The sequence below is a fragment of the Mytilus galloprovincialis genome, chromosome 4, assembly GCF_965363235.1.
Source record: "Mytilus galloprovincialis chromosome 4, xbMytGall1.hap1.1, whole genome shotgun sequence".
In the NCBI taxonomy this organism is placed as follows: Eukaryota; Metazoa; Mollusca; class Bivalvia; order Mytilida; family Mytilidae; genus Mytilus; species Mytilus galloprovincialis.
Window position 1 is genome coordinate 61,774,969 of NC_134841.1, and position 22,694 is coordinate 61,797,662.

The following is a 22,694-nucleotide window of genomic DNA, read 5'->3' on the forward strand; positions in this document are numbered from 1 at the left end:
GCCAGATGATATTCAGAAGATTTGTTTATCAGAGTGGTATAGTGACGTCGTACGTAACAACCATTGTTTTACGTAACAGTATTGAAGGACTTTTGATGCGCAGTGCCTGCAACGTCGAAATTTATGGTTTTCATAGGACATTCATCGCGAATAATTTTCAAATCCAAAACATGCATGCATTATTTCAATGTGTGTGGTTTATAATTGACGTTTTTTACGTGTCCTCGCTTATTTTTTTAAAAGAAAAACAGGGGAAAGAATTGCAAGTGTAAGTTTAAAGAAACGTGTCATTGCAAACTTAAGAAATATAGCAGGTAGTTGTATATCTTTGTTCTATTAGACAAATTGATTTTTATATTTAATTAGCGGTCATGTCTTTGTCAGATCCAGTATTCAAGTTCAAAGCACCACATTTAAAAAAATGGGTAGGGTGATTTTCCAATGTGTCATCAGCTGGCTCTTTACATGTAAAGATTCAATATCTTTATGGTCCGAGACCATTGATTTTCGTTGTTCTACAAATATAGTCCCTAGTGTTGACAGTGGGTTACTTGCCATTAATTTTTATAGCCCTTCCAAATTTATTTCTCCATGTTTAATGCCTCAAATTGCAAGTAGGTGGGTCAAATTAGACTGTTAAAAAATTTGGGTCCAGAATTTTAAAGGAAAGTAGTGATTTGGTCCAGCTGAAAAAGGTTTAAAATTAACACTTCGGAAGCTGTCAAAAGATTTCAAGACGCCCTAAACATAAAATTGTCCATATTTTGAGTTAGAGCCGATGAAGTTTTCTATAATTTTGATATAATTTGTCCCAAAAATAGACAACACACTGTAAAAATTGTAATTATTTGAGAAAGCGCAGGTGGGATTTTTTTATTTTCATCTATGTTCTAAAAGAAATGCATTACGAAATAATTGTGGTCTGACTCTCGGACCATAATATAGTGATCAGTCTCTATACCGTAGCAGGCGTTCATGTATCAATACTTAAAATAAATAAAATTAAATATCTTGAAAATATATTTACAAGTAGGCCTATTTCAAGTATATATAATTATATTTTTTTGCCATTACGTTGTCTTCTATTTTCTTCTCACACTTTATTGTTTTTGGCTGTTAATGTTACGAATAATTCATATTGCAAAAACAAAGCACTGTTAATTCAACAATAAATGCGTGGATTCAGCTGACTCCTTCAATTCCTGTTACTGAAAACTTCGACTTTTTCATTTAAAAGTGTGTTTGTATGTAGTGAATTTCAAGTTTACTTCGGTACCAGTCTATACACATAGTCCGTTGACTATATTTCAGCACTCCGCAAAGCGACTCTTTTATTTTCAACCAGTGTATGATCGTTTACGGTGGTGAGACACTTTTTTCGTGGGCTTTAGACGGAAAAAAGTCCATAAGCAATTTGACCTTACGTTTTCAATTTGACTATAAAAAATGTACTTACTCGATCAACATGATCAATGTGAAACCTATTATTATTTGAAACATACTTTAAAAATGTAGAATAAATGGGACCCCCATCCTTAAAAAAAACAAATTCCCGTAAACATCAGATAATGTATATCATAAGGAAGTACAACATATAAGATTCGAAAAGAATACGCAGGTCGTGCTTGAGATTTCGAAATCAATAGTTTATTCTATGAATAAGTTTCTTAATTTAATAATTAGACTTAATACTTATCATATAATTAAATGGGATAACACAAGCGGTGCCAATTTTTCTGCACCAGATGGCATCATGCGAATGAATCATACTTGATTTTTTTTAGCAGTATGAAAAACAAGTCCACAATAAAACCTCTATATTTGTGATAAAAGTTTGTAAAAGTTTCTGTTAGTTTATGGTCAAGTTGAAATCCTCCATTAGAAAATTTTATGGACGCAATCACGAGTTAATTCACCATTACGGAATATCCGTTTCACAGATGATATCGAATATCTTCCTAATGTCGTAACTAAACCCGTTTCCTTTCCATGAATTTCAAATTGACCTACCGAATTAGACTATTTACCGGGTTTGTAAAAACATGAGCGAACACGAGTGCCACATGTGGAGCAGGATCTGCTCATCCTTACGGAGCACCTGAGATCACACCAGTTTTTGGTGGGGTATGTGTGTTGCTAAGTCTTTAGTTTATAATGTTGTTTCTTGTGTACTTCCGTTTGTCTTTATTTCTTTTTTTAGCCATGGCGTTGTCGGTTTATTTTCTATCTATGAGTTTAAATGGTCTTTTGGTATCTTTCTCCCCTCCAGTTTTACGATAGTTTTATCAATTATTTGTATAGTATACTATACAAAAGTAATCCTTGGTTGAATTTGACCGTAAGTCGTACACACATTACATACTCCCTTTACTTCCTTGGAGTATACATGTACTTTGTCAAGTTCTAAATTCAAGTAACTAACATCATGCAGTATTGATCCAGAAACTATCGTAACTGGTCGAAGTTGGTGTACATTTTTTAATTAAACAAGAATGAATTGTCACGCACGTGAGGGAATACGAAAACTTAAAAAAAATTTACTGCGATCACTGCAGGAAAAACTGTAGTATTATACCTGTTTATTTCTATAATTTTAAAAAGATTTTTATGAAACAAAAAAAGATAAAAATATTTATAAATATATATTTTATTTCATTGTTGTACAATTTTCAATAAATTCAACATCTGCGTATTTCTTTTGTTGTTGGACTTGTTCTGTCATGTAAACGCCGATCAACGGGGCGTGGCCGGCCATCTTGATTACGCTGTCAGTACATTGTGACGTCATCGCCTTTGTGATGCCGTTAACGATACAGAGAAAAAAACAAAGCCGATAAATCGGCTCTCGGCACTTACGGAGGAAACTCTAAAAGCCGATATATCGGCTTCTGGCATAGTAAGGGTTAAAACATTGTTTTAGGATGGTGCGTCGGTGTAGAACTAATTTAATGACGAACTCGGATTTAAATGTTAGTTTAGCATATAAAACAACAGACTAACACAAATAAAACGGTGCATATATAGGTCATAATTTTAAAATATTTTCAAACTTCGACTTCGAAGTGTTTACTTTTTAATTATTGTGATTTGGGTGGAGAGTTGTCTTATTGGCACTCATATCACATTTTCTTCTATCTATGAACCACTCATACCAATACTGAAAAGAAAAATCGCAAAAATACTGAACTCCGAGGAAAATTCAAAACCGAAAGTCCTTAATCAAATTGCAAAGTTACTTTTATGATATCATAGTAACCCACCCCACATCCGCCTATCTCAGTTGGCTGCTTCCAATATCAGAATAAATGCTTACCCCTCCGGAGCAAATGAGATAACTCAAGTTTTTGGTGGGGTTCGTGTTGCTTAGTCTTAAGTTTTCTATGTTGTATCATGTCTGTCTTTTTTTATTTTTAGCCATGGCGTTGTCAGTTTATTTTCTATCTATGAGTTTGACTGTCTATCTTGTATCTTTTGCCCCTCTTTCATATTGCTTTTTTTTTCATTAATTGTCATTTGTGTGATGATGTGGATCAGTAATACAGTGCATTCCCTTTATCTGTTCTGTTTTTTTTTTCTCGGTTAGTTCAGAAATTCCTGAAACTCCCAAGAATCAAACTAGCTTATTTCAAAATAGTGGTTGCTTAGGAGAAAATCTTTCTACAAAGAATACGAATAATATACACACTGAAAATATGTTTGGTTAGATTTTTTTTTAATTCCGACATCTTTAGTACACCAACATGTCAGCAATAAGAGATTAAGATATCAAAAAGAAACGTATCACGGTCATTTGAGTGAGAATGTGTTATAATTTGATTTGCAAACTGTTTTCTCTGTAAACTATAAGTGATCCTCTTGTAATCTCTTGCTTAAAACGTATTCAGGTTACATTTTAGATGTAGCACCTAATGGATTTCGTAGTTTTCTCGAGCTGACATTGTTAGCAATGTGTGGTTTGTTTTCTGTTCAATTATTTAATGAAGGGTATCTCTTACATAATTTTACAAACGTTTTCGTCGTTTAATACCAGGGCTCAGCAATCATTAACTGGATAATTACATCTGAAATGTTTCAAACATGCAAAGAGTTTTATATAACTCACAAGATAGCAGATGGCAAGTGCTTATAATTTAATGTAATTATGTTTAAATTCTAAATAGGCTTTAATTAAGGAGAGAATATCTATGCATTCAAATCTGCTGTTTTCTGAAAATGTTTTTCGTACATATACACAGAGTCTTATCCCAAACTTTGTATCGTTGAAGATAACTTTAACTTTAGCTTTACATTTATGTTTACCACTGATTTTTATATCCATTGATATATGTTTTGATATGCATCTTTCATTTCATATTTCACAGTAATGGTACAGACCTATGTTAGGGTCATGCAACGTTTGTTAATCAAAATTGCATATCACGGTTTTGTGTCATCCTATTCGACGTCACAAAACCGTGGTATGCAATTTTATAAAGAGCTGAGCAGAGTGACATAGACAGTGGGACGGCCGATAATGTGAGGGCCCTTGAAACCATCGTTCCCTAACCCAGTAATGTGGTGTAACCCGGTAACGTGATGTTTGCCACACACAATGATTTTGTCATGCACCAGGGTGGAAAAGGGGTTAGGGTGGATGTGTGTCCTTAAAAAATATTCTAACGGCCCCAATTTGATAAAAACAAATATTGTTTCAGGCAGATAACAAAAAAATATTCTGAATCCAGATTTTCCCCATTAAAGTTTAAATTTTAAGAAAAATAGTTTGAAAATTCATTGATAGCATCGAAAAACTGAAAAAAAATTGCGGTTTGCACGAGAAAAAAAAATCGGACTCAGATAATGAAAACCATAACCCTTGTAAATAAAAAAAAAATGTTGCTTCTTAAAGAAAGCCAGAGTCGAAAGATATATTTGATGCATGCAAGTCTTTACGAAGCTAGGGAGGGGAAAGACATGACATACGTTTAATTTACTAGTTGACAGACTTATCATGCTTATAGAGTGGTGGTCATAAACTTCTTGATAAACGAGACTGGATATGTTGTTCTTAGTCCAAACATTCTAACTGTTAGAGGTAGAAAAGCACTTAAAACTTTTACCTTTAATTAAAATTAGTGTATGGCTGTCAAATGGTAATACCTAAATCGTTAGGTGCATTGTAAAGTTTATGCAGAAAGCGAGTACTTCTAGTAGCTTCATTGTGTATTACACTAGCTATATACAGATATCATTCTTACGTGTATTGGATATTTTTGAACTGTGCGAACGTGCTAGTACGTTTTTTCTTTTTACATTTACTATTCTGGAGTTCAGTTTCCTTGAGGGACTTCATATCTCTATTTATACAGTTGATAACAAGTTTATTGTTTCATTTGATACGTCAAACAATAAACTAGAAACATTTATAATAGATCTATATTCTAGTAGATCATACATATAGATATGAAATAAGAATTAACAATATAAAAGATGAATAGGATTTTCCATGTCCCCTTGTATTATTAATGGGATAATATTTTAGGTAACATAACAATCTATTAACTTTTTCTTACTAATATCAAAACACTCTCTATTATAAAACAAAAGTAAACGCTATTGTTCTACGTCGTGTATTATCAAATATCGGATCAGCTAATTTCGTAGGTTTCTAAATGCCTACATGCAGACATTTTATTCAATTTTGAACTGAAGTTTATCAATATGACACACTATTGCTCATACAATATGACACTATTGCCCATAAAATATGACACACAAAAGTTACGACTTTCTAATGCTAGCAGAAATGAGAGTTTAGTTGAATGGTCCGATCTTGTAATATTGGGGCACTTTTAAAAATCTAAGTTTTAGAAGAAGAAGTGACGTATCGTCCACTTTCGATGGGTAGGGTTGTGGGTTGTAGACTCACCTACCCAATCAATGATAAAAAAACACAGGTTTACACCCTTGGGTATTTATGGAAATACTCTTTTTTATCCTTGAATCATTCTGTGTTCAGTGAAAACCTTTGTGTCTTAGTTTCACGAAAAATGAAGCGGAGATTAGGATAAAAAAGGCGCATCAAAGATCAGAAGTCGAAGAAATATTTGCCATGTAATTACACATAATTCTCGATAAAACAGTTCATTTGTATTTGGTAAGTGCATGCAACTCCTTATAAAACTTTACGATTCCATATGCGAATAATTAAAAGTCATATTTACGATTAAATTATGTCATATTTTCCTTCTTTATTTCAATCAAATTGTTATTTATATGATTTTTTGATATCAAATAGTGATTTATTACAAAAAGAGAATCAACGCTTCAGCTAATTAAGAAATTTACTTGAGCTAATAAGATTTTCGAACGCAAGTGTTTCAATATTGCTCGAAGGAATTCTTTTAACAAGAGAAAATATTATTGTTAACTCTAAGAATAATTGATTCTTAACAAATAGTTATTGAATGCGATTTTGACAGGATAATTGTTTTGTTAGAGATTTTCTCACGTATCGATTGAAACGTACACGCGAACAAGTGTTCTTGATGTCTCTTTTATAGCAGCGGGAAGAGGCAAATAAATATCACAACTACCGATTATCATGCAATCTTCGTTTCATTCCCCAGCATCGAATTTACCTCCCAGTAGTTTTGTTGAAACCGAAAGATCATTTAAATATATCATTCAGAATAGCTTTTATAAATACTCCCTTATCCCTAAATGTTGACGGAGGAGGGGTCTTCGAAGTTTCATTACAGAAGCTCTCTTATTATATATCCCAAAATACGTTAATTTTGGTATCAAGATAAGGTTACAGGTAAAGTGACAGGCGGATCCAGGGAGGGTTTTTTTTGTGGGAAATTTGGTTGATTATATAGGGAATCACTGAAGCGTGACTGGATCTGCCACTGAGTGAAGTAAACATTTAAGATCATTTAATGAAAGGTCTCATCATACCGAGACTCAATGTTTAGAATTATTTGAAAAGCAAGAAAACGCACTCTGTGAATTTCATGCGTCGAAACCCTTTTCAGATTTTCCTTAATAAAGAACGCTAAGTATGCCGATAGAAGAACCGTATCAGATGAAGAGCTATATCCAGTGGCGGATCCAGAATTTTCGTACAAAGTGGGTGCCCACGACCAATCAACCAATTGTTTTCTAGCAAAAAGGGGTGGGCTACTGGAACCCTTCTATATTTGTCTCTGAATACACAAAACAGGCATTAAAAATATACAGCCAAATCCGTTTAAGGTCAATGTTGGCTATGGGGGAAATGGAATAATATGATCGTTTTTGTTCGTTCTGTTCTCAACTTTTTATGAAGCATGTTCATATGACAAAATGAAGAAAGCCGTAAACCGGTCTTATTGAATTCTTGTATTTAGTTTGCCATTATACACTTTTACTTTATATATATTTAAAAAAAAACATTTTTTTTTACTGTTTGATAATTAGAATGGCAAAGAATAAAAGAAACAAAAAGAAATGAAAAACATGCAAATCTTCGTTGGTATCAATCATATATCTATATTACTAACAGTTGGTCTGTATCATTGATATAGTTAACTTTCAGCCCCTGAGAGTACAATCGGTTAAGTTTATTGACACTGAAAGTGATAAATTTTTCTCAAATTGAAAATTATGTAATTTTCCTGCTTTCTCAAAAGCGCAAGATCGAGTGCTTTGCTGAATTATACGTTTAAGTAAGATACGATGTTTAAGTGAGGAAATGTGTTATTAATCTCCTTAGTACATATACTCACAAGTGTGGTATTTTAACCACGTCTTTATTTAATTTGACGCAATATTTATTTGCATATGGATATCCGCATACATGCCTCCTAAATATTCCAAAACATTCTTACAACAATACTAATGCACAAGTCGATGGGTACCATGTGATCACTCCGAAATGAGTAAAATCACAAAAATACTGAACTTAGAGGAAAATCTAATCGGAAAGTCCATAATCACATGGCAAAATCAAATAATAAAACACATAAAAAACGAATGGACAAGAACTGTCATATTCCTGACATTTTCAAATGTAGAAAATGGTGGATTGAACCTGGTTTTATAGCGCTAAACCTCTCACTTGAACGACAGTTGCATCAAATATTATAATATTGACAATGATGCGTGAACAAAACAAAAAGACACAATAGGTAAAAATGTCAAAAATAATTGTAAAAAGTCTAATTCGGTAGGTCACATTCGTGAAAAGGGAACGGGATTGCAGTTACGACATAAGGAACATATCCGATATCATCTATTGTATACCAGATATTCCATAACAATCAACCAACTCATTTTGGCCGTAAAATACGAAGTGATGATACATAACTTTACGACAAAAGAGATGAGTTCAGCTTCCCAAAAGTGGAACATTGGGAAGCTGAACTCATCTCTTTTATCGTAAAGTTATGTTTTCAACCGACCCTCATAGTCAATATCTAGATATAAATCATAATCAAGTGGCAAAATCAAGAGCTCAAACACATTAAACGAATGGATAACAACTGTCATACTCATGACTTGGTACAGGCAAGTTTATATTTAGATATAACACAAAACAATACACATGTATTCTGACAAGATTCCTGAAGATCACTGGCAGTAATAAGTATTTTAAGTTTTGGTGTATATGAAAGTTAAGTCTGGTGAGCACTCAGAAACTTCTTATTGTCCCTGCTTTTTCTCTCTTTCAATTACATGAATTTGACGAGGAAAATTCAGTAAATGTATAGAACCACTTATCCGGCCAGGTCAGAAAAAAACATACAAAAAAGTAGTACATAAAATCGTTCCTACGCATAGCTCAGTTAAAACAATTGGATAATTTTGGTAGCAAATGAATGACGAAGGAATTGGGATCACTGTAGAACCCTTGTTAAGAAAATCAACAAGTAGAAAAAAATATCTGACATTTAGAAAGGAGGCGTTTTTACCCTGTTGCTCAGATCAGAAGTACATGTTTTTATACCACCCAACTTCCAGGAATCAGCGCACTCTAATACGACGTTCTTCTTGAGCTTTGGATACAAAGTCATGTTCTTATTCCAATAAAACTTGGACTGCACATGATTGACGTCGCAATTAAAATTGCAAACTGTCACATGAATTTTGAACACCGCCGGAGATTAAAATACACAATTATACAACAATTACACATAATAAAGGTATAAAATTTAAATATGTTTGTTCTATTTTACTGTTAAACATTTCTATAATGTTTTTGGTTCTTCAAATAAAAAGGGCGACATTTGAGAGTGTATTATATGTCCGCTTCGACGTACACAAGTTAAAAATATTTCTATAATAGAACCAAAATAATAATAATTACCAGGTATTTAAGTTATAATTGTCAGTATTTGATACCTCGCTAACGCTCGGTATTGAGATATTGACAAATATAATGCCTACCCATGTTAAAATAAGCATAAAATGGGCAAAGAGCATGGCATGAAAGAATATACACATAATCGCTATTCATAATAATCCGGGTAAATTTTAAAATTACACATTTTTCATCTATTCGTCACAACTCGGCTGATTCTGTACGCTCAATGCACTTTCATCCAATTGAAGCTATCTGGGACCCTGTTTAAACAATGGGGGGGGGGGGGGGGGGGGGGGGCTATAAACAGTTTCGTATAAAAAAAAAACACCTAGGGGAAATACCTTTTTATTTACTTAATTGGTGAAAAAGTATCATGTTTTTTTTTTGTATTTGATTGTAAACATTAGTTAATTACATGTAGTGTTCAATTTAAACTGATTGATTGATTAAAATAATTTTTAAAATTATATTAAATATAATACATGTTTTGAGGGCAGTGAAAATTGAAAACTTATTTACAGCCACTGCAGCTTTTTTTTTTTTTGAAGCAGGAAACAGTACCCTGAAGCGAGATTTTTTTTTGAAAAGCAAGATAAAAACCTATGAATTTCATACAGTTTTGATTATGTGAAATGTGTCTGTATCATGTCTACACGGATATGCACATGACCTGATTTCAGGCTTTTTATTTTCAGATGTTCAGATTAATTTTCCCCCGATGTTCTCTGGATAAAACCTTTCAATTATATAACAAGTACACTTTATTTTTTATTTCATTATAAATTGGAGATCTAGTTTTATACAAGTATCTTTATTAACCATTCCATCACTTATGCATGGTCCCTTAAAATATGACGTCATACTCCTGTCCATAATTTACGGTCTGGTCGATGTCAGGCAATAGCTAGATGATGTACCTTGACATCCTGTAATGAAATATGAAAATATGGATATTTACTGCTATGAATCAATATATTTTACATTATGACCATAAAAATGACATTAAATAAATTCAAATGTCATATAACCAGAAAAATTAAATGAACAATAGGCGCCATATTTCCTTATTTACTTTTGTTTTCAGTCATTCAGCTGGACTCTGATGAACTAAAAAGTGCATTAACTGAAGAGTATATCGGCAGATGGTTGAACAATTGGAGAGGAATTATAGCTAATGAATACTTTAATAGCAACCTCAAGCAGTTTATATCATTGTCCTTCGCGATCAAATAAATCATCGTTCCTAAAACTGTAAAAGCAACATTCCTAACTACTAATTTTCAGTTTTAAACCTTATGCTTTTGCGGTTTTAAATGGCTTTAACGGACAAATCAATATAGCATTTCAAAACATACAGAAGCTTTAATGTTTCTCTAAAACATGTCTCACAGATTTCTCATTTTCAAAATGTAAATCAAAATGTTTTGTTTTTTTTTTAGATTTGTTAATGTTAATGATTTTTAAAACAAAATGCCAACATGAACATTATCAGACGGTACAGCAGTACAGTTAAAAATGTTATTTTATATTTTGCAAGTTGAATGACGCCTTTTAAAGAACCATGTTTGATTGTAGAGAAATTCCCCCTATTCATACATTTTAAAATCTGGTATGTCATTTAGTTTAAACATATTTATTTATAGTGGCTGGGGAAATAAGTTATTGCAACTTCTATTAATCCCTTTCCACCTTGCGGGTGCGAGTGGTGCCTTGTAGCGGCATTAGCCTACTATTTTCGAAATATACAAATGTGTCTTTTACGTGCAAGAGATATGGCTCTCTCTTAACACGGGTCAGACATTTGTCGTCCCCTTCCGATGACCTATTATCGTTTCTCAAGACCATACTCGCAAATGATGTCAAGGGAGAGCCGATAAATCAATCCCTTAAATGTTCTCATCGGAGCGGGGAGCGAACCAGGAACTTTTGTGTTAGATCAAATCAGATTAGAATGTAAAACATAAAGTAATAACATCAGAATAAAAAAATATATAATACATCTTGAGATTTCTTCAATGTCCAGTTTGCAAATATAAAATATATAGCAATTAATTCTAACAAATGCATGTTCTAACTTCTTTTTTCATTGCAATTGTCCCGTGTCCTTATACTCTATATTATTCTATTTTTCTATCTTTGATTCTTCAAAACTGTTGTGTTTATCTCCACTACGTGTAATTAAAGAGCATACACAATGTTGCACACCTAAACAGGAAGACTCTTATGAACAACATCTTTTTACAGGCATATGAACATTCCCCTTGTCATCTCTTTAGTTACAAAAAGAAAGGGGTTTGACGACCTTGACTACCCATTTGGGTCTTTTATGGTCGGTAGCTACATAGAGGAAGGGGTTGACGACCTTGACTACCCATTTGGGTCTTGCATGGTCGGTAGCTACACATTTTTGCAAATCATATTGTTGGTGCATATCACGTTGTTTCTTGCGTCGACTTTGTCTGAAAGCTGAAAGGGTTTATTGGAAAGGATGACATAAGTGTCATGATTTCGGGAAGTTCAAACTTACTGTATGGTAATATTCATATGTCACATGACACCAAAAAGCTTTATGGTAATATTAATGTCACATGACACCAACATCTTTATGGTAATCTTCGTAAGTCACATGACATCAAAAAGCTTTATGGTAATATTCATGTCATATGACATCAAAAAGCTTTATGGTAATATTCATGTCATATGACATCAAAAAGCTTTATGGTAATATTCATGTCATATGACATCAAAAAGCTTTAAGGTAATATTCATGTCATATGACATCAAAAAGCTTTATGGTTATCTTCGTATGTCACATGACACCAACAAGCTTTGTAGTCATATTCATGCCACTCGACACCAAAAAGCTTTATGGTCATATTCATGTCACATGACACCAAAAAGCTTCAATTGATATTAATTCATTTTAATTTGGATAAATTTGATTGTGTTTCATATATTTCTTTCTTTAAATTTCAGTATTGGTAGTTATGGTTGGATATAACTGTAACGGGTATACATATCCAAGATTTGACACTCGACCACTAAACGTTACAGCTGTAGCCGGACAAATGAAAATTTTACCTTGTGCAGTTGAAAACCAACAGAATTATACGGTAATATTTTTTTTAAAGATTACGTTGTCTTTTAATCAGATACGATATTTGACTTTGGAATTTCAAAAATGGCCGCATTTACCATAGAAACAGCAAAAATGTCAAAAGTTTTAAAATGCTTCAAATTTTAAGAAACTTGACCAAAATAGTAATTTGCATGTGTTGATGCGCTCTTTGACATTGGAATTTTCAAAATGGCTGCCGTTACCCTGGCAATGGGGAAGGGTGCGATCCGTTATTGCTAGTAATTACAAACTTAGTTTTAATTGGTATACGAAGAGGAGGATGTACGGATTAATCAATGAGACACCAGCATATAGTATACTCATAATCATCATAATAATTAATCTGGGACTTAAACGGTGATTAAGCTTAATCGACTTGTAAGCTCGAAGAAATACATGTTACAGTACAGTGTTCCGACATTTCAAGATATATTTCACCGAGAAATTTTTTGTCAAACTCAAACAAGAATCATGAATATAATGAATAATTACAAATGTGTACTTCAAACGCTTTACATAGTAAGAAGAAAGTTTATCCTTGTTTAAGAACCACAATAATACTAATCTTATGCAGTTGCGCAGTAATATATAATCTTACAATTTAATTTGCACAAAATTACTATATCTGTTATATGTTAGGTCGCCTGGATGAATCCCAAGAAAATTTTAATATCTAAAGGTGATAGAAGATTAATGGACGATATACGGATGGATATAGATCGATCCACCATTCCTGACTGGAATCTCCTAATACGACAAGTACGATATAGCGACCATGGAATGTATACATGTACTCTCAACACTAAACCAGTTTTGGTAAAACGTATCTATTTAACAGTGTTAGGTATGTTACACATAACATCGCAAATATAGTACGCGTCAAGAAATAATCACATATAGGTTCAATTCCGACATGCGTCAGCATGCACGCATGATGATATAACCATGCACTATTTTATTCCTGAGCTGTATTTGGCAAATCATTTTGAATTTTGTATTTCAAATGCTCTTTAACTTCGTTATTTATTTGACCTTTTAAAAAGTTTTGTTTTATTCGAGCTCACCGATAGTCTTTTGTAGAAGAAACGCGCGTGTAGCGTACACAATTCTAATCCTGGTGTTTGTGATGAGTTTATTGATAAGATATAAATAAAATGGTTAATAATTTCTGATGCCTGAATTCTCTGTATCTATCAAGTGTATTAATAAAAGAAAAGCGAAAGATATGAGAAGAACATTCACACACTCAAGTCGAGCATAAACTGAAAACGTCATGGTTTAAAAAGAAAAAGTCAAACAGACAAACAATAGTACACAAAACACAACATAAAAGCTTAAGGCTGAGCAACGCAAATCTTTCAAAACTGGTGTTGATCTCAGGTGCCACTAATGGGTTTTCGTTACAGCGAGAAAAATTCCGCCTCTGGAGACGTTCTTCAGCTGGCCCCTAAACAAGAATGTGTGACGTCATACTAAACTCCGAATATATATATATAAAAATGAACATAAATTAAAAATCATACAAGAATAACAAAGGTCAGAGGCTCCTGACTAGGGACAGGCGCAAAAAATGCGGCGGGGTTAAACATGTTTTTGGAGATCTCAACGACTCTTGCATTACCTCTAGCCAATGTAGAAAAAAACCCACAGTAATACGCACAGTAAAACTCAGTTAAAAGAAGTCCCAGTCAGAATAGGTATCAAAAGAAACTAAACAAAACTAAACATGTCGAAATTCACATTTCTGACCCACAATGAGCATTTGTTTCTTTTTTCTCGTAAAATTGAAAGTCCACCAATATCCTCATTTATTTTGATGTTCGTTTCTTATGCTTGCATGGGATGAGCATGTTGGATAATAGGATTATACCGCTCGCTTAACCTCCGTAAGGATTTTTTTCTTGAAGTCAACATCCCCTCGAAGTAATATGCATTCGAACAGCCAAACGGACGTTTTGTGTGAGAACACGTTTGCAAATGACCAAAGGAACAATGATATTGACATTTCTTATATTCATATTATTTAACTACGGTATATTTTAAAACATTGTCATTTAAACAGTTGCTGTCGCTTTGCTGTGTGAATTTACGATATTTTATTGTTTATCAGTTTTAATCTAATTTATTTATATTATTTAACGTCTATGGCATAATGATTACACATCAGAATAAACTAATTTAATATTCAACCAGAGAACTCTTTTTGTCAGCAAACACTGTCAAACATTCAAACGTACTATCCATACTGATATGTGTCCACACTTGTTAAATATTCAAATACATATTTTTTTTTCTCTGACAGTACCACCAGACATCAACGAATACTGGTCGAGCCCTAATCAAATTGTACGAGAAGGCTCAACAATTCAACTTACTTGTAATGCGACTGGAAAACCACAGCCAGAAATTTTGTGGTTTAGAAAAACTGTGTATAGTAAAATAGAGAAAAAAGAAGGTAAACATTGTAATTTATTGATTGTTGGTTGCCTAACGTCCAGTAAAAATAGAAGAAATAGGAAGAAAATACTGAGTAAAACAGAGAAAAGGGAGCAACACAAAGAGTAAAAATGAGAAAAATGAAACTAAGATTAATATTGTTTAGTTTCACAGATTTAGTAGGTTCAAGGAGAAATTCATTTATTTATTAATTTATAAAATATGGAACGATTGGACATTAGTCAAGAATACATAGACAATAATATTGTATCGAATTGACATATCAACGATATAAGGAAAAGGCTTTGAGACAGGGAATCGCGAGGCTCTGTCGAGCATTTTCCCCCGGTTCAGGCCGAATCTTTATATCGTTGTTATGTCAAGTCAATATACTATATTTGTCTTTATACTACAATCTTGATAAAAATCAATTATTTATTGTGTTATTGTTATTTATTTGATTTAAATATTAGGGAAATCACCTTTAAAAGGCCTCACATTGGCGGCGAAATATACAGCAATGAAATGTACATTACCTGTTGACACCAATCTTTGGTGAACAAATTCGTTTGAGTCTGGTCTAAAATATCAACAATATCATAAAACATAATGAGTTATAGGTTTTAAATAAAAAAATATTAGCTATATAACTAACATAAGTGAACTGTTTCTCCAACATTTTTTTGAAGTAATATATATTAGATGCATACAATTTACTCTTATTCTTAAAAAAGTTCTATCGGAAGAATTCGGAATTATAAACAAAATGTTTCATGGTATTCTGCTTCAAACTTTAAAAGTAAACACTTTCCTTTGATTAACACGCGAAGCAATGAATGTGTTTTTAATTTGATAGATGCTTTTGTGCTTTTTTGAAAATTGTTAGTTTTATGATTGTAACACAGTGATGACTGCTGTACCCATATTTTGACTATTTCATTTATTGTGTCTGTTTTGTTCACTCATCGTGGTAAACATAACAGATTTTGATAAGACTGTCGTAAAAGTGAGAGATTTAGCGCTATAAAACCAGGTTCAATCCACCATTTTCTACATTTGAAACTGCCTGTACCAAGTCAGGAATATAACAGTTGTTGTCCATTCGTTTTATGTGTTTTGTTATTTAATTTTGCCGTGTGATAAGGGACTTTCCGATTGAATTTTCCTCGGATTTCAGTTTTTTTTGTGATTTTACTTTTTATTTACCTAAATATTGTTTGTAATCAGCCTTAGGTAACCCTGGAGAAATATTAGTGATACACAATATATCAAGAAACTGTGACGGAACATATGAATGTGTGGCATCTAACAGAATCGGGAATGATGTCTCCAAAGAAATATATGTTGATGTGCAGTGTATGTATAAAATATTGATAAGTATTGCTGAATAATAAAACCAATATGACATGAAATAAATGTCAACCAAACATCATTCAAACAAAATGAACATGGTATGTAATATCAAAGATGTTATGGGCGGGAAAAGATAAAAAAAAAAAAAACTAGCTTTTAAAAGGGAGCAAAAAATTTGATATAAGAGGACAATACACGAATCAAGAGCAAAAAATAAATGCAGGCACATGGTCAATGTACCTCACGAAACAATGTGATGTATTCTTACATTATTTGACTGTAGTGTAGTGAGAATAACTGACTACAGGATGATGAGTAAAGTAATAAATATTCAAGAGATTAGTGTTCTGAAATTGTAAAAGAGGATCAAGTTAACATTATGTAATGTTAAATTCGATGCACCCGCTATCCATTGATTCAAATATGAATGACACAAAAAAAAAAAAAAAAAAACACTATACATATTTTTCACAATAGCAGGTCCGAATTCTATTTGCCTTTAACAGACGAGGATAATGAAAAACTAGAATCAAGAAGTATAGATATAAACACATTTTTGGTTTAAGCAAATCATGAATATTAATTTTTTTATTCATATTAACTGATAAAATTTATAATTGAATATACTGTACCAAGTCAGGAATATGTCAGTTGTTATCCATTCGTTTGATGTGTTTGAGTTTTTGATTTTGCCATTTGATTATAAACTTTTGAATTTTGCTCGGAGTTCGATAATTTTTTATTTTTTTTTTAACTTTTTCTAGTATTTATATTTCGATAACTAATTTGTCATGTTTCACGTTTCTGTCCTGTAGTTCCACCGGAGGTGCATCTTTTAAATAAGAAGATAAGTCAACGTGTAGGGAAAGAAACAATTTTATCGTGCATTATTTCTGCGTCACCGCAAGCAGTTGGAATATGGTACAAAGGAAAGACACCTGTTGAACAACGCTGGGACATACGGACAGAGATTTATGAAGACGACCCACATACTCTTACACTTAATTTAAGAATAATGAGCCTTGATGAAAAAGACTTTGGTCATTATACTTGTGAAGCATCAAATGAATTAGGTGGAGACAGTGAAACCATGTTTTTATACGGTATGTTTTCTAAAAATACTCATGACGAAAATCACCTGACAATGATGTTTGGGTTTCAATGAATGTAATATTTTTAAAACTTAAAAACTGCTACAATATAGTTAAAACTAAGGCTTTTCTACCCCAGGAATAGCTTACCTTAGCTGTATATGGCAAAACTTTTAGAAATTTTGTTCCTAAATGCTCTTCAACTTCGTACTTTAATTGGTCTTTTTAACTTTTGTTGGATTTGAGCGTCACTGATAAGTCTTTTGTAGACGAAACGCGCGCCTGGCGTAAATACAAAATTTAATCCTGGTTTCTATGATGAGGTTATCTGAATATCTCAAATTGGTAAAAAATAAATTAGAGCCTTTTATCACATATTGGTCTAATAAATTAATATTATTTATAAAGAAAGCAAATTAGAGAATTTTCAAATCTCTCTTTTTAAATTAATAGACATATTTATAAATGTTAAAGACAGTCTTCTTGTAACAGTTGTTATAGCAGCTTTTACTTAGGGGGTTTCGTATTGACTGTAATGTTCTCATTTTATCTGACATAAATGAATTAGATTCGATGCAATAGTAGTTAAAGAGAGAGGCGAAAAATACCAAAGGAACATTTAAATTTAGAAGTCTAAAATAAACTGACAACGTCACGGCTAAAAAAAGAAAAAAGAAAAACAATACAAGCAAAAGTACACAAAACAAAACATAGATAACCAAAGAATGAGCAACACAAACCCCATGTCCATATAATTCCCAAAAAACTATGTGGATAAAATGGAGCATTTGGACTAAATCATGAACTTCACATTGGTATCATTTGGGCTTAAAATTTTGGAGACAAGATTACATTTTTGCTTATCAACTTTTTACCTAGTCGGGTAGATAACAAGTAAAATGTATCAATATAAATATTTGATATGAAAAATAAAGATATTTAATTAAAAAAAAACAACCTCCACAAAAGCGGGTCATTTAAAACCATGCTAGCTTGAAAAGATTACAGTCTTTAACCCTTTGAGTGCCAAGCTTTTTATCTGGTGAGTGCCAGATGATATTCAGAAGATTTGTTTATCAGAGTGGTATAGTGACGTCGTACGTAACAACCATTGTTTTACGTAACAGTATTGAAGGACTTTTGATGCGCAGTGCCTGCAACGTCGAAATTTATGGTTTTCATAGGACATTCATCGCGAATAATTTTCAAATCCAAAACATGCATGCATTATTTCAATGTGTGTGGTTTATAATTGACGTTTTTTACGTGTCCTCGCTTATTTTTTTAAAAGAAAAACAGGGGAAAGAATTGCAAGTGTAAGTTTAAAGAAACGTGTCATTGCAAACTTAAGAAATATAGCAGGTAGTTGTATATCTTTGTTCTATTAGACAAATTGATTTTTATATTTAATTAGCGGTCATGTCTTTGTCAGATCCAGTATTCAAGTTCAAAGCACCACATTTAAAAAAATGGGTAGGGTGATTTTCCAATGTGTCATCAGCTGGCTCTTTACATGTAAAGATTCAATATCTTTATGGTCCGAGACCATTGATTTTCGTTGTTCTACAAATATAGTCCCTAGTGTTGACAGTGGGTTACTTGCCATTAATTTTTATAGCCCTTCCAAATTTATTTCTCCATGTTTAATGCCTCAAATTGCAAGTAGGTGGGTCAAATTAGACTGTTAAAAAATTTGGGTCCAGAATTTTAAAGGAAAGTAGTGATTTGGTCCAGCTGAAAAAGGTTTAAAATTAACACTTCGGAAGCTGTCAAAAGATTTCAAGACGCCCTAAACATAAAATTGTCCATATTTTGAGTTAGAGCCGATGAAGTTTTCTATAATTTTGATATAATTTGTCCCAAAAATAGACAACACACTGTAAAAATTGTAATTATTTGAGAAAGCGCAGGTGGGATTTTTTTATTTTCATCTATGTTCTAAAAGAAATGCATTACGAAATAATTGTGGTCTGACTCTCGGACCATAATATAGTGATCAGTCTCTATACCGTAGCAGGCGTTCATGTATCAATACTTAAAATAAATAAAATTAAATATCTTGAAAATATATTTACAAGTAGGCCTATTTCAAGTATATATAATTATATTTTTTTGCCATTACGTTGTCTTCTATTTTCTTCTCACACTTTATTGTTTTTGGCTGTTAATGTTACGAATAATTCATATTGCAAAAACAAAGCACTGTTAATTCAACAATAAATGCGTGGATTCAGCTGACTCCTTCAATTCCTGTTACTGAAAACTTCGACTTTTTCATTTAAAAGTGTGTTTGTATGTAGTGAATTTCAAGTTTACTTCGGTACCAGTCTATACACATAGTCCGTTGACTATATTTCAGCACTCCGCAAAGCGACTCTTTTATTTTCAACCAGTGTATGATCGTTTACGGTGGTGAGACACTTTTTTCGTGGGCTTTAGACGGAAAAAAGTCCATAAGCAATTTGACCTTACGTTTTCAATTTGACTATAAAAAATGTACTTACTCGATCAACATGATCAATGTGAAACCTATTATTATTTGAAACATACTTTAAAAATGTAGAATAAATGGGACCCCCATCCTTAAAAAAAACAAATTCCCGTAAACATCAGATAATGTATATCATAAGGAAGTACAACATATAAGATTCGAAAAGAATACGCAGGTCGTGCTTGAGATTTCGAAATCAATAGTTTATTCTATGAATAAGTTTCTTAATTTAATAATTAGACTTAATACTTATCATATAATTAAATGGGATAACACAAGCGGTGCCAATTTTTCTGCACCAGATGGCATCATGCGAATGAATCATACTTGATTTTTTTTAGCAGTATGAAAAACAAGTCCACAATAAAACCTCTATATTTGTGATAAAAGTTTGTAAAAGTTTCTGTTAGTTTATGGTCAAGTTGAAATCCTCCATTAGAAAATTTTATGGACGCAATCACGAGTTAATTCACCATTACGGAATATCCGTTTCACAGATGATATCGAATATCTTCCTAATGTCGTAACTAAACCCGTTTCCTTTCCATGAATTTCAAATTGACCTACCGAATTAGACTATTTACCGGGTTTGTAAAAACATGAGCGAACACGAGTGCCACATGTGGAGCAGGATCTGCTCATCCTTACGGAGCACCTGAGATCACACCAGTTTTTGGTGGGGTATGTGTGTTGCTAAGTCTTTAGTTTATAATGTTGTTTCTTGTGTACTTCCGTTTGTCTTTATTTCTTTTTTTAGCCATGGCGTTGTCGGTTTATTTTCTATCTATGAGTTTAAATGGTCTTTTGGTATCTTTCTCCCCTCCAGTTTTACGATAGTTTTATCAATTATTTGTATAGTATACTATACAAAAGTAATCCTTGGTTGAATTTGACCGTAAGTCGTACACACATTACATACTCCCTTTACTTCCTTGGAGTATACATGTACTTTGTCAAGTTCTAAATTCAAGTAACTAACATCATGCAGTATTGATCCAGAAACTATCGTAACTGGTCGAAGTTGGTGTACATTTTTTAATTAAACAAGAATGAATTGTCACGCACGTGAGGGAATACGAAAACTTAAAAAAAATTTACTGCGATCACTGCAGGAAAAACTGTAGTATTATACCTGTTTATTTCTATAATTTTAAAAAGATTTTTATGAAACAAAAAAAGATAAAAATATTTATAAATATATATTTTATTTCATTGTTGTACAATTTTCAATAAATTCAACATCTGCGTATTTCTTTTGTTGTTGGACTTGTTCTGTCATGTAAACGCCGATCAACGGGGCGTGGCCGGCCATCTTGATTACGCTGTCAGTACATTGTGACGTCATCGCCTTTGTGATGCCGTTAACGATACAGAGAAAAAAACAAAGCCGATAAATCGGCTCTCGGCACTTACGGAGGAAACTCTAAAAGCCGATATATCGGCTTCTGGCATAGTAAGGGTTAAAGGCTGTTAGATTTGAATTTAGGACTAGAAACAATCATTGAGAACAACCTATTGGATGTACCTCAGTTTTAAATATTAGCACAGCTGTTTTGTAGTTTAACGTTGTACACGATAGTTTAGACAATATATAGTATTATTGTATAGCAATATAATATTTCCCACAGAACGTAATCAAAAGTTAGCGTGCAATAAATTCTAATATTGCACTAGTGCAATAAATCTTCAAAATTCATGACGTCATCAACGACAAAATCTTAGTTTAAACCAATTTTTACTTTTAAATATTATATTGCTATACAATAAAAGGGTTATTGCATGAATATTTGGGAATATTGTCCCTTGTAGAACATATATTGCACTCGCAAGCTCGTGCAATATAAAATTCTACTCGGGACAATATTCCCCAATATTCATGCAATAACCCTATATTATACTGACTTAAAAATCTCAACACATTAAAATACGTTTATTTGTCAAGATCATTATATTTACCAATAATTTGCTAAAAAAAATCGTTTTCTTTGTTTCTTGTAAACAGAAGAAAAAGCCCGAACAACGACACCTTTTGCTCATTTTACAGAAGAGATCGTATCCGTACCTGCAGTACCAGACCAATCTATACATAATGGTAGAAATAAATACCCATACAAAAATGATAACAAAGACTTCCTGCAAGACATTCCGAAAGGTACACTTACTTAACTTATATTTGAAATAGCATTAATTATCGTTTCTTCTAGTATCATTAGCTACACAATTTAATGAACATATAAGCTTTTATAATGAAGATTTACTGCTGAGATTGATACAAAGGAATATTTTAAACCATGTTATCTGATTACGTACTTTTTGTTTAATTACATTCCAACACCTGTCCTGAAGTAGCAATGTTTTGATCAAAACTATTTTGTCCGTTTTTCGTGTTTTGAAATTCAATCATTATGGAAACTTTCTTTGGTATAATGCCTGCAATAGTGTTCTGCTTCTATTTGACTCTTTTGTAGATCTAAACTGGTGAATGATAGGAAATGATTTAAGTTAAACGTAAAAATGTATAAATTGTAGTACCTATTGGGAATTATAGAATTCGATCATGAAACAAATTAAAGAACAAGTAATTTCCATATTTTTCGCTGTATTTTATGTTGTGTTCAGAGGAAATAATATGTATGAAGCGACTCTGATCTGTGGGGCTGGTATCAATTTAGACATATCAATTCTGTACCAAGTATTAAATGTGGCGGTAATTTTTCATGTCTTGTATCTGACAGTTGTTTTATCAAGAAGCCTAAATCAAGTCTAAAATGGGAGAGTTATAATATCAATGAATATTGTCCATATACCTTGTACCAAATCCATTCGTACTTTAATTAATAAACAGTTTTATAATATGTAACTGTTGCGTGTCTTAATATT

At 32.5% G+C, this 22,694-nt stretch overlaps 1 protein-coding gene across 4 annotated transcripts in view; it reads left to right on the plus strand.

The window, feature by feature from the left end:
* Nucleotides 1-22,694, plus strand: part of LOC143072631 (limbic system-associated membrane protein-like) — a 52,114-nt gene that overhangs the window by 25,938 nt on the left and 3,482 nt on the right. For 3 of the 4 annotated variants that reach the window (XM_076247672.1, XM_076247670.1, XM_076247671.1), the window contains exons 3-8: nt 12,302-12,438; nt 13,083-13,287; nt 14,746-14,898; nt 16,107-16,235; nt 17,048-17,335; nt 21,817-21,966. In XM_076247672.1, coding sequence (XP_076103787.1) covers nt 12,302-12,438; nt 13,083-13,287; nt 14,746-14,898; nt 16,107-16,235; nt 17,048-17,335; nt 21,817-21,966 — 1,062 coding nt within the window. The remainder of the gene's footprint in view (nt 1-12,301; nt 12,439-13,082; nt 13,288-14,745; nt 14,899-16,106; nt 16,236-17,047; nt 17,336-21,816; nt 21,967-22,694) is intronic. The other variant, XM_076247673.1, reaches the window with a different exon arrangement.